The sequence below is a fragment of the Fusarium keratoplasticum genome, chromosome 12 (genome assembly GCF_025433545.1).
Source record: "Fusarium keratoplasticum isolate Fu6.1 chromosome 12, whole genome shotgun sequence".
Taxonomy (NCBI): domain Eukaryota; kingdom Fungi; phylum Ascomycota; class Sordariomycetes; order Hypocreales; family Nectriaceae; genus Fusarium; species Fusarium keratoplasticum.
Window position 1 is genome coordinate 1920728 of NC_070540.1, and position 12675 is coordinate 1933402.

At 51.6% G+C, this 12675-nt stretch overlaps 3 protein-coding genes across 3 annotated transcripts; all 3 read left to right on the forward strand.

The window, feature by feature from the left end:
- Positions 1 to 525: 525 nt before the first annotated feature.
- NCS57_01423900 (uncharacterized protein) lies at positions 526 to 2516 on the forward strand (the record flags this gene model as incomplete). Its single annotated transcript, XM_053063848.1, has 5 exons — positions 526 to 645; positions 696 to 793; positions 854 to 861; positions 913 to 1020; positions 1066 to 2516. 5 exons carry the CDS (start codon positions 526 to 528, stop codon positions 2514 to 2516), a joined length of 1785 nt encoding a protein of 594 aa, XP_052907181.1.
- Positions 2517 to 5265: 2749 nt separating this feature from the next.
- On the forward strand, positions 5266 to 6438 carry NCS57_01424000 (C2H2-type domain-containing protein; the record flags this gene model as incomplete). The annotated part of the gene is made up of 1 exon (XM_053063849.1): positions 5266 to 6438. The coding sequence occupies one exon, from the start codon at positions 5266 to 5268 to the stop codon at positions 6436 to 6438; it is 1173 nt and encodes a 390-aa protein (XP_052907182.1).
- Positions 6439 to 10776: 4338 nt separating this feature from the next.
- Positions 10777 to 12066, forward strand: NCS57_01424100 (MR-MLE domain-containing protein; the record flags this gene model as incomplete). The annotated part of the gene is made up of 4 exons (XM_053063850.1): positions 10777 to 10952; positions 11001 to 11110; positions 11157 to 11268; positions 11319 to 12066. 4 exons carry the CDS (start codon positions 10777 to 10779, stop codon positions 12064 to 12066), a joined length of 1146 nt encoding a protein of 381 aa, XP_052907183.1.
- Positions 12067 to 12675: the final 609 nt, after the last annotated feature.

The following is a 12675-nucleotide window of genomic DNA, read 5'->3' on the forward strand; positions in this document are numbered from 1 at the left end:
TGTAAGACACCCGGGTGTCATGTTGTGCTATCGGGGCTTACACGGCCCACAGACATCCTCAAACCTTTCCTCATGAGCTTGATCCTTCTCGGGTATTGATTGCCGAACCGAAGGGAAGTCGGCGCGGGGAAGGGCTCGGTACAGCAAAGAGCGAGCTGCATGCAGTTGGAGAAACAACACCCTTACTGGCCAGTAAGAAGGCATTCAATGCAATCACATTACTCTTTTCGAGTCGGTTAAACGGATAAAATGCATGTTGGACGCCGAGTTAGCTCACACGCATCTTAAAGACATATCAAATGTCGAATAAAGCAAGGTCACGCGCATGACGAGTGCCTCAGGGCGCGCCACGCCGAGGTTCGGATACTTCTATTGAGGAGCCTTTCTCACTAGAGAAATTGCACTGAGATTCTTGACTTCAAATCATCTTTTATGATCTGGGTCAATTCCATAATACAAGAATCGTGATTAATTCCGATATTTCATCTTAAAAGCACCCTACCAGCCTCATTGCAACTCGCCGCCATGTCAAGACAGTACCTCAACTTTCCCAGTCTCCCAGACAATGCGGAGAAGGACGGAAAGCTGCGACTGAACCGACATTCCAGCTACATCACCAATGACCATGACTTTCCCGCTGCCAAGGTGAGTATGCTGTTAATTCGTTATCCTCGCCATGGCTGACACGCTGTGAGACCATGTTGTACGCTGCCGGAGTGCCAGACGAGCATACCATGCAAAACAGCCCTCAGGTTGGAATTGCTTCGGTGTGGTGGGAGGGGAATCCGTGCAAGTAAGCAATCCCACCCATTTACTGCCTACGAAGCCTAGCTAACCTCGAGTCCTCTGTTAGCATGCATTGTAAGTCTATTCTGCTTAGCTTTTTCGCCAGGAATACTAATATCTACCAAGTGCTCGAGATCGGAAAGGTGGCCAAAGAAGCTGTTCTGAAGGAGGGCTTTCTCGCCTGGCAGTACAACACAATCGGTGTATCAGATGGTATCACCATGGGCCACAACGGTGAGTACGCAAGGTACCAACAAAGCATATGGCTGACAGTTTCAGGAATGCGATTCTCGCTACAGTCCCGCGAAATTATCGCCGACAGCATCGAAACAGTCACCTGCGCCCAGAGTCACGACGCGTGCATCGCGATCCCAGGCTGCGACAAGAACATGCCTGGCTGTGTTATGGGAATCGCGAGGCACAATCGTCCCTCTGTGATAATATACGGTGGTACTCAGCGGGGAGGCTTCAGTAAGCTTCTGCAACGGCCGATCGACATTAACACTTCATCCGAAGTCCGAGGCGCATACATACTGGGCAGGATGAATGAGTGGGCCAAGAGATCCGACTACACGCCCGAGGAGCTCATGTGCGATGTCGAGAAGAACGCGGTGCCAGGACCGGGAGCCTGCGGTGGAATGTACACTGCCAACAGTCTTGCCGTCGTCATCGAGGTTCTTGGTCTCTCTATTCCAGGGTCCTCCTCATCGCCGGCCAAATCTCCGACCAAGATGAGGGAATGCAGCTCCATGGGCAAGGTTATCCGAAACTGCCTTGAGAAGAACATCAGACCCAGCGACCTCTTGACCAGGAAGGCTTTTGAGAATGCTCTCACCATTATGATGTGTCTTGGAGGATCCACTAATTCAGTCCTCCACACGATAGCCATGGCCAAGACGGCCAATGTCGAGCTCACGCTAGACGACTTTCAGCGGGCTTCCAACAAAACACCCTACATCGCCAACATGCAGCCCAGTGGACGATACAACATGGAGGATCTATACAACATCGGAGGTATCCCGTCAGTTGTCAAGCTCTTGATTGCAGGAGGGCTTCTTCACGGCGACACGTTAACTGTAACGGGTCAGACATTGGCGGAAAACGTGGAATCTTGGCCTTCTCTCCCCCAGGGACAGGAGATTATTCGATCCCTTGATTCTCCGATTAAGCCGACAGGCCACATCGAGATTCTGCGAGGCAACATCGCCCCTGGAGGGGCCGTTGCTAAGATCACAGGAAAACAGGGTCTTCAGTTCACTGGCAAGGCCCGAGTATTTGACGGCGAGCAGGCTTTGTGTACCGCATTGGATAAAGGACAGGTGCCTCGCGATGAGAACATCGTCTTAGTCGTGCGGTATGAAGGTCCTAAAGGTGGCCCTGGGATGCCAGAGCAGCTGAGAGCCTCAGGATCATTGATTGGAGGCAACTTCAAGAATGTTGCCCTCATAACTGACGGGAGATACTCTGGTGCCAGTCACGGTTTCATAGTGGGTCACATAGTTCCCGAAGCAGCTGAGAGGGGACCTATCGCCATTGTGGAAGACGACGATGTGATCTGCATCGACGCAGTATCTCATCGCATCGACATGCCGCACGTTACAAAGGAGGAAGTCAAGAGGCGCCTCGACTGCTTGAAGCCGTTCCAGATGCCTGTTACGAGGGGTGCCCTTGCGAAGTATGCGCACCTGGTGAAGGACGCTTCTAGAGGAGCAGTAACAGATATCTTCTGAGCAAGGGGATGGGCTACCGGCTGTTGATGGTCAGATTATGTATTGATTCCGCTGAGCTACAGATCACAGTGGTTCTAGACGTAGTCAGAGTGGAAAGTTTCTATGTCTACTAGAATAATGCATCGTGGTAAGCTGCCTTTGCAAGCCGTTGTAGGTTAGGTATGAACCTCAGGCATTGAAATTAGCTTCGCTGGCCTTTGACAACGGCCAGTATACAGGTTAAGGTAGCCTATAAGAATAGCCCTACTCTCTCTCTAATTCATACTACACCCCGCTCCATTGATCGATAAACTCCTCCAGGGGCTCCACTACTGTTTCAAGGACATTCCTTAGAAACTCCTTGTCTTCCATGTCCGCAGACGTTGAGAATGAGGCCTCGATACACCGCCTTACGGGCTCTGCTAAACCCTCCTCTAGAGCCGGATCACTCGCGAGATCCTCGTACCACTCTCGCGCAGCCGCCATGTCGGTATACTCATTGCGCAGGCCATTGGGGCAGTGCTTATCCCAGTAGGGTGAGCTCTCCAGCGGTGTGCGGTAATGGAGCTCTAGCAGCAGCACGCCTAGCGAGAACATGGCTAATACAGCGTGGTCACCGGCGTTCATTGGCTCCTCCTTGAGCGTAAAGGATAAGGAGGAGTGGTCAATGTAGGGGCCGAAGGTATATGTCTGGCCACTGCTGACCTGGCTACAGCGCATCAGGAAGAGGTCGTTTCGCCCCCAGCAGCGTGGGATCCAGGCCGAGGTGCCCAGGGTAAGGAGTGTTATCGCAACAGAGAGGCCAACCCGCAACCGCGAGGAGAGGTCCATCGTTGAGCACCAGAATGCCTCCATTATCTCATGCTGAGCCTTAAGGAGGTGGCGCTGGAACTGGGGCTCTAGGTATAACTTGATGTCATGATAGTCAGCCGCTATCGTCCCTAGAAAATTGTTGGTGGTTGGCACCGACTTGATGAAACCACATATGTTGGTGATGCTGGGTTCCGCCGTCGTTGGCGTAGGTCGTGGTGCAGGACCAGCGATCTGGACTCGCTTCTGGGGAGGCTGAACAAGTTGTGTCTGCGGCCCCTGTGCCTGAACAGTTTGTATCTGCCCTGAGGAAGTACTCGAAGCACCTTTGATTGCTGAGTTGAACCTCTTGACAGGTCTCGTCAGGTTTTTAGCCCAACCTGCCCCTTTATTATCAGTCGTGGCGTTTGCGAGATTGTTCACAACGGCAAAAGACGAGAATGCCAATGCTGCTGGTTTGCAGTCTTTGGCCGCCTTCAAAGAGTCATCCTTTTGCCTCCAGAGGTTGGCTTGCAAGTCCAGCTCGTAGATATGATTTAGGCTGTGCTGATCATCCGTAGGTATTGGCGGCGCTGCTCGATCAGCCGCTTCCACTTCCCATCTGACCTGCTTTCGTCCCTCACGATCGTCGATCAGGAAGTTTAGACTTGGGGCTCTACTGTCCAGGGGGGACTTATCCCACTTGGCCGAGATGCCACATCTGTGCTGGTCGTTGCAGGAGCAGCTAAATTTGGACTTCAACGCCCCGTAGAATGTCCGTGATTGCTTTTGAAGCTGTATGAAGGAGCTGACGTAAGTCGAGTTTGAAGAGACTCGGCGACTGGTAGGAGGGGCACGCTCCATTTCAATGACCTTGGCGTTTCGAAGAATCTGTCCAAGTCGATCGTTGGTGGTATGGATTTTGTCTGCCAGTGCGTGTCTTTTCCGGGAGAAACTGATAGACAGCTTCAACTTTTCATAGTCTATGGTGCGTGAGGTTGGAAAACGGACCTGTGCTAGTCAATAAACAGCAAGACACGTTAAGCTAAAGGATATGCTCACCTCGCCGTTTTCAATGGGGAGTAGTTTATAAAGCTCGTTGATGTCGCGGTTTAGCTCCGTTAGCATGGTTATGAAGTATGGCTGTGCTTCCCCCAAGTGCAGCCTGAGCTTGCTCACGATATCAGGATGATGCCAAAGATTAGACTTATGTGAATGCCTCAGAGACCAATACCCTTTATCTGAGAGTTCAAGGGCCCTGAGCAACATATCAAGATTCTGACCGAAGATAACCTCCTCGAACTCGATGGCGCGAACAAAAGCATCGAAATCCGTCCGAAATTCCCACCATCTACTCAACCCCTGGAAGTAGAATTGAGCAGCCTTCACCCCTTCGTTAAGGAGAGGAAGTCCACCCAGGACGATGCCAGCGATTTCGAACCCTGACATTATGACCAGAGCAAACGTGGGAGGCTCCGAGGTGGAAATGGAGTTTTGAGTTCGTTGCCCTCGCGAGACTCCCCTCCCCTCGCCTCGATGCTGGACGCTGGTATGCGCTTCTGCCTAACTTGCGGGGATGACTGTAAAAAATCCCTCATCAGGCTTGGCCTGCGGCACTGTCTACAGCTCACCTTCTCCCTGAATTTTAGTGCGAGGAAAACACTATATCTAGTTTATCTAGCGGTCCTGAATAGCAACTGACTTCTTCATCCCTTGACCAGTTGGCAATTTTAAACGTTGCTACCGTCACCTCTTGGTCCTTAGTAGTCCCTCAATTCAACAGTACGTAAAGTCCACACCTCATGAAAGGTCACGCGCTGACAGGCCAGTTCAGCTCATGCATGTTAGCCGCACAAGCCACTTGAAAACCCAGACACGACGTTGGTCCAACTCCAACTGCCCCCAAGGGCGCTGCTGTTGACAGACAAAGGAGATACGGCCCTCAGACAAAACTCAGTTTGACATCTTTTGCATACTCACCATGTTTATCTCGGAGCTGAGCCACAAATGCGAACAGGCGCTTTCAGACGCATGCGCAGACGCTTTGTCCAAGACCGAAATCCATGACGGAGTGGAGGATAATCAGGCAGCAACTCAGGATCATACGTTGGCCAGCCGAGAGCAGCTACTTATCGCCATCAAAAAGGAGCAAGGGCGTTTTCGAGTATGGGCGAGCAACATCGGTGCCCTCCGGGACCCGAGATCATTGAGCTCCTTGGATTCACGGCTCCACGACGCCACCAAAGTCCGGAGTGCGATAACCTCCATTCTTGAAGGCCTCTTGGCATCTCTCAGCAGAGCCCGGATGATTCTGTCTGGAGATCTCCCCAACAGAACCGCCGCCATCGAGGCGACGGACGAAGGCGTCAGTCCAGGTATAAAGACCGAACTAAGTGAGTTAATTCTCAGTCTCGGCTTTTCAATCACGGACTTGTTCCGTTATTCTGTATTCCTTCGGCGACAACAACCGCGTGGTCGAGAAGCACCCTCTGGTGGCGAGCTACCGTCGCCTGACTCATCGCTTGATATCAGACATACGAAAGACAAGTTCCCGAAGCTAAGGAGCCAGCCTTGGCTTGCCGAGCGCATAGGAAATGCTATTTCACAGCGCCGAGAGTACATACGATTCCGGCAGCGACACAAGGAACCGAAGCTCAAACCACAGTCACAGCTCGGGGCTAACGCCCAGGAGAAGGAGGCGGCGTCTATGAAGGCAACTACGTACAATGAAGCTGAAGATGAGAGTGACGTGACTCTCAGACAAGTCCTAGACGATTCAGGTCGCAGCACCCGGACGAACGCCACCTCTTTCGTGACAATCAACAATGACGACGGGACGGTAGAAGTCCGCGTGCCAGATCTTGAGCGCCTCAAGTTCAAGAATATTTGGCTGAAATACGACGAGTTTATTGAGTGTCCGTTCTGTCGAACGATCCAGAAGTTGCGCAATGATTGGGAATGGAGGCACGTCTCAACGATTCTTCAGCAACCCTATCTCATGTGGCTAACTCATCTCGTTCTAGACGCCACGTCTTCAATGACCTCCAACCCTACATTTGCACGTTCGAGGATTGCTCCTCGGGTAGCTTTAAAGCGCGTCACGACTGGTTTCGGCACGAGATGGACTGTCACCGACGCGAGTGGCACTGCCTGAAATGCCACAATGTATTCTGCTCTCAGTCCGACCTCGGACTTCATTTCAAGGCCGACCATGCCGGTGATATAGCGGAGTCTCAGATCGAACAGCTGCTCAAAATCTGCGGACGTCCGATCCGGCACTTTGGCTACGGCTCTTGTCCCTTATGTGATACCTGGCAACCGGCACTGGATGACGGCGACAATTCTCAAGATTTCTGCAAGCATCTTGCGCAGCACCTCCAACAGCTAGCATTTTCTGCCATCCCCCTGGCTATCGATGGCCTGGAGATTGAAAGCGATCAACTTCCAGCACTCTCGAAGAGCGATTCCACTGGCCTCGAAGAAACCTGCCCCTTCTGGTTACACGACCCCGATCAATACTCATCTTCTGAGAGATCGACATGTAGGACTCGAAAGATTGAATTTTCCCACATAGTAACCCATATGGTTGATCACCATGGTCTCATTGGGGGGAGAGATCCAAGATATTCGAATCGCCCTTATCTCGTAAGTTGCAAGCGCCACGATCCAACTATCAAAGCCAAGGGAATTTGTCCCAAGTGCAAATCTGTATCGCAATGGGAAGATGCAGATTTCAAGGACCCTCTCCATGCTGGGCCTGCTCTTTGTCTTCGCTGCTGGTGTAGCTTCGACAAGAGAGGTTTGAAAGAGCACCTGGGTCAGTCTCTGTGTTCATACAGGGCAGAGCAGCCTAAGGAAGGTTTCGATCTTGCACACCACGTTTTGCTCTCAAAACCTTCCACCAAGTCAAATTCTTCCATACAATAATCTTCTACCGAGTCGGACTCCTGCATCTGGCATTTCCCTATCAAATGAGGCTCCTCCATCCGGCGCGCAAAAAAGAATGCGCCGAGCACGCGACCCGAGAAAGCCGGCGCCATAGGCCAGCTCGGTCAGGAGCTGCCTATGTCAGGCCTTCACGGGGGCTTCCGATGGGGGTCGGAAAAGCCCGCAAGTGCTTTGACGGCTGCTTGGCCGGCGGAAGCAGAAGAGGACTTACGGCGTCCCGATATATGACAGCTACTTGCGTCCGTATGGGAGGCTGTTCAGTGGCCCACGGCAAGCCATGACGCAGGCTTTGGCTACTCTATTCGAGATCAAATTCGACTTCCCTGATGACTTTGATCACGGCTCTCGCGGTCCGCGATGCGGCGAGGAGCTGAAGGTCCCTGTCGAGATAACCTCGATAGGAGGATGACATGTTTTCTAGAGTCGCTCTACGATGCTTGCCCAAACTCAATCCCTGCGGGCATCGTCTTTGTGCCTGGAAGAAGGTTTTCTGTCGAGGGCTTTGGATGGGCTCCCTGTACTTGGATGGTTGGGCAGAACGTGGGTCACGATGATCCCATCTTTACCCATACCACTGCAGCTGAGTTGACCGTGAATAGGTTGCTTGTTAGATACCCAGGCTTCCTCCTTCGCTCATCTGAGAATCGCATATACGATCCGGTGGAGCAAAAGTTCGCGTTTCCCTGCGACATCCTCTTGCTCGAATGGTACTGCGTCCAGCCATGCGACGACAAGACGGAAGCTCTGCCCAACATAGATGGCTTGGCTATAATATCCTCGAGGGAAGAGGTTAGAGAGGATAAAGCGATAGCTCTTCTTGTTTCAGTCAAAAAGACACGGCGTCCGAGGCTACACGTGGAGATTCTGCAGCGCGTCTGGATCTGGAGGGAGAGGGACCAGGCAAGGATTGAGGAACTGAGAAGGACATTTTGGGATCACAAGGCTTCTGTCTATGAGTACGGTGAGATCTTGAATGATGATCAGCAGTGGTGTATAGGAAAGCACAAGTAGGACCTTGCAAGGCTGGAGGAGGGGAACCGTCTCGACAGTACTCTGAGTCCCCTTTGAAGTTGCTAGCTGCCGTATGGTACATTGATTTATGGACATGTCTTTAATGGAGTCTTTATCGAAGTTTAAGGGCTGTCCCAGATGACATGACTTTTATCATAGCACAGTTGAGCATGAATGTGGCTGTGAGTGGAGGTGGAGGATATCAGGGTTAGGTCGAGCCCAGACAAGAAGGCCTCGGCCGTTCGATCTACCAGCTAGCTTCCGGTTTGGACCACGCTATCGAGTCTCGGCCCGGCACGCTTGCCAAACTTGTCACTGCCCGTCAACTATTGTCTTTGAATACTCCCGGGAGAGGACGTGGTTGGACTTTGATGATGGGTGTGGGCCGTGCTAATGAGCAACTATTCAACGCCACTTTGTCTTGACACAGCCAGCGGTATCAGTGCTCAGGATCAAATTGTCAATTCAGCCAGCCACCCCGCCCTTCATCTAGACCTCCAAGAAACACATGAATTATTCTTGCCATCGAGTTAAGGCCTATAAAACCTAAAGCCAGGCCCAGCGTCATCTTCTTCGTTTCCCTATCTATTTGGTGAACTGTACCGCTAAGCCCTTGCCAACATCAACACAATCATGCCAGATTCATACACAACGACGGAAACACAAGAGTCTGAGGCTCAACCTGTTTATGGTTGCTTCATCGCCGGCACAAAGGTCGAAACCTCGAACGGACCAAAGGCTATTGAGGACTTGACCGAGGACGATCAGGTCTTGACCCGCGCCGACGGGGCAAAGCAATGGGGCACCCGCAGCGATGAGGTCGTTGAGAACCCGTCCCCTGACACCTTGTACGGATTCAACGGGGAAGCACCTTTCTTCACAGCGGGACATCCGTTCTACACCACAACCGGCCTTCGTTCTATCGATCCCCACACTGCCCGCCAGGAGAATCCGTGGCTGGATGTCGGCCAACTCAAGCCTGGGCATGTGCTACTTCGCTTGAACGCTGAGAAGCAGTACGAGAGGGAGGTCATCAATTCTATCAACGTCTCTCGAAGCGATGTTGCCAATGTGTACGGAGTGCACCTTCGGGAAGGGCTCCGGAGCTACCATGCCAATGGGTACCTAGTGGCCATCAACTATCCCGAGATTACGGCCGTATCAATTACTCGGCAGCTGCAAACCTTCCCCCCGGCTGAAAGGGCCGCAATGCTTCAGAGCCTTGGTGTTCTGAAACCTTTGTTCGAGCGCTTTGGTGCTGGAACAGTCATGGACAAGTTGATAAAGGAGGCTGGTTCTGCCTGATGCAAGGTAGAAATATGAATTATATATATATTCCCTTTCACGATAACCCTATTCCCCATCTGACATACCAAGATCCAAAACCTCCAAAGGCCACTTGAGATAGCACTGCAGGTCTTGCTTGATTTCCTCCTTGATGGAAGCAATTATGTGCTCTGCCCATAGTTCCATACCAATTGCTCCTCATTGTATTCAGAAGAACAGCATAGTAAGCCGGTATTAGCAAGCTAACTTGGTCCCCTTGTTGTAGACTTGCAATAAACTCGGCTTCTAACCAGTACATCCAATGGAATACAAATCTGTAGAGTGGCTTCGGGTCGGTGGCTTGCTCTTCAACTCTACCGTATGTAGCTGCATAGATTGGTATCATGGCGTTGAGAGCTCTTAGACGTACTGAAGTAGATGGGCTGTCAGACAAGTCAACAAACTTGCGAAAACAGTCCAGAGGTTCTTCCCAGTCCAGTCGTTTAATGTTGAGCCGAGTGAAAGTTGGCTGCAATGATGAAGGAGCCGATGAGTAATGCCGGAAAGGCTCCAGGTGTCCTAAAAACAAGACCTGTAGGAAACCTTGATCTGATGACTCGCACGCCGCGGATCAAAGGCATCCACGTTCTTGACTCTTTGTCCTCTCCCATGCTACACACAAGCAAATCGCCCTTACTTTGGGGACCAGCTGATGCAACGCACATACCTAGTTAGAAGTGGGTGGCAAAGACATCCTTTTGCTTCCTTCCTGAGACTACCCTATACCATCGGGAATGCAAATCCCCGCCCAGTATTGGGTGTTAAATACAGGATGCGGGACGTTTCACAACATCGTAGGATGATGATTGTGTTCAAGAATCAAGATCGAGTTCTGATTTGTAGTTATGAATGGGTGTGGGAAGAGAAGTAATTAGTGACGATGATCAAGGGAAGATCCACAAGTTGACGAATTTTGTTGATCCCCGAAGCAAAGCTCTCTTTCTCGCATTATCAAGTCCCAAGTGATAAGGCCTCAGCCATTCCATTCTTATCTTCGATCGGCCCGAGTGTCGTTGCAAATGGCACGTCATCATGCGGAGACAGCTGCATGTCCAACTCCGAACCGGACCGGGGACAATTAACCCGAGCCGGCAACAGCTCGGTTGGAACTCCGAGCTTCTTGTCGATCCTACCCTCCATTTCAAACTGCCTATATCGCTCAACAGGTTCAATCCTATTTGGATGCACAGTCTGAATATTATTCACTATGGGAAAGATTGCTTCAATCGAATATTTCCGCGTCCCTCCTCGCTGGCTCTTTGTCAAGATCACCGACGATGCCGGCAATGTGGGGTGGGGTGAGGCATCACTTGAGGGGCACACGCAAGCTGTCGAGGGGTGCTTGGATGCTTGGATCTCGCAGTATACAGGCATGGAGGCCGAGTAAGTTAATCATGCAGTGTTCTTAAGATGCAAAACTGACAAATGCAGCGAGATTGAGCAGATCTGGCAGAAATCTTGGCGCATGGGCTTCTACAGAGGTGGACCGGTCTTCATGAGCGCGTTAGCTGGCATTGACATTGCGTTATGGGATCTTAAAGGTAAGGTATGTCGAGATTGTTCGATATGTATACTGACACTTTTTAGCCCGCAAACTCAACCTTCCCATCTACCAGCTTCTGGGTGGAAAGGTGAGAGACAAGATCAAGGTCTACGCCTGGATCGGAGGAGATCGGCCATCAGACGTGGAAGCTGAAGCGTTCGTTTGCCCACTTCTCACATTAGTAGAAAGACACTTACTCGGGACAGATTATCCCGTCGTGCGCAAGGTTTCACTGCTGTCAAGATGAACGGCACAGAAGATCTGGGCTGGTTAGACTCACCATCAGCCCTTGATGCCTGCGTCGAAAGGGTCAAGACCGTGAAGGCTCTTGGAATGGACGCTGGAGTCGACTTTCATGGTCGTGTACACAAGCCCATGGCACGACAATTGGCAGCACTTCTTGCCCCCCACCGGCCAATGTTCATCGAAGAACCTCTTTTATCCGAGCACATTGAAGGCATCAAGGCCTTTTCGCAGACTGCTACCTGTCCCATTGCACTCGGAGAGCGACTGCATAGTCGTTGGGATGTAAAGCCCTTCCTCGAAGCTGCATGTGTGGATATTCTGCAGCCAGACATCTGCCACGTAGGAGGCATCTCAGAATTGCGACGAATTGCGGCCATGGCCGAGACCTACGATGTCGCCATCGCGCCTCACTGCCCTCTTGGGCCAATTGCTCTGGCGGCCAACATCCAAGTTGATGCTACGACGCCTAACTTTGCGATTCAGGAGATGAGTCTGGGGATTCACTACAACACGGGAGGACATGATTTGCTCTCTTACATCAAGAATCCTGAGATCTGGAACATTGAGAATGGATACATCGACTTGATGAAGGGACCTGGCTTGGGCATTGAAGTTGACGAGGAAAAGATCCGGGAACTTAGCAAGAATGCAGAGCCATGGGTGAGCCCAGGGTTTGTTGGCCCGGGAGGTGAATGGAGAGAGTGGTAGACTTGAGCACAGGCCGTACGGCCAAGTTACTCGGTCGCTGTGGCAATAAAGGGAGATTAAGCCTGGGAGCTTGGTGGAATTCTCATGGGTACCTAGTTACACAGGCATTTCGAGGCTCGCCAAAAGCCACCTATTTGGCATAGAGCTGCTTATAGATACATGCCATTAGACCACCCATCATCTCCAACAAACAGCCATTCTTCCGAAAAGTGAATACCGAGGAACAATGACATCCCCATCCCATGCCCCCAATACCCCTCCACGAGTCAAGGATATGATCGCCGCTAACCCCAGACGCCAACCCCCGCTCCAAAACCTTTCCCCGCCCCCGGATACAAAGATAAGAACTCCGCCGTGTGTCCCATTTTCCGACGGCTCCCTTTTCCGTCGACGCGTGAGAATCCAACCCGCCTCAAACCTGCTCGACAATGGACGCCGCCCCCAGACGCAGCAGCTCCAGCATGACTGGCATGAGCCAGCAAGATGAGGGAGATGGTCATGGACGCGGTCAGTCTCCTAACAAGAGGCGTAAACATCCGCATGTGAGAAGCAGGGCTAGCAGAGCTTGCGATCGATGCAAGGCGTGAGCATCCCCTTTATCATTCCTTT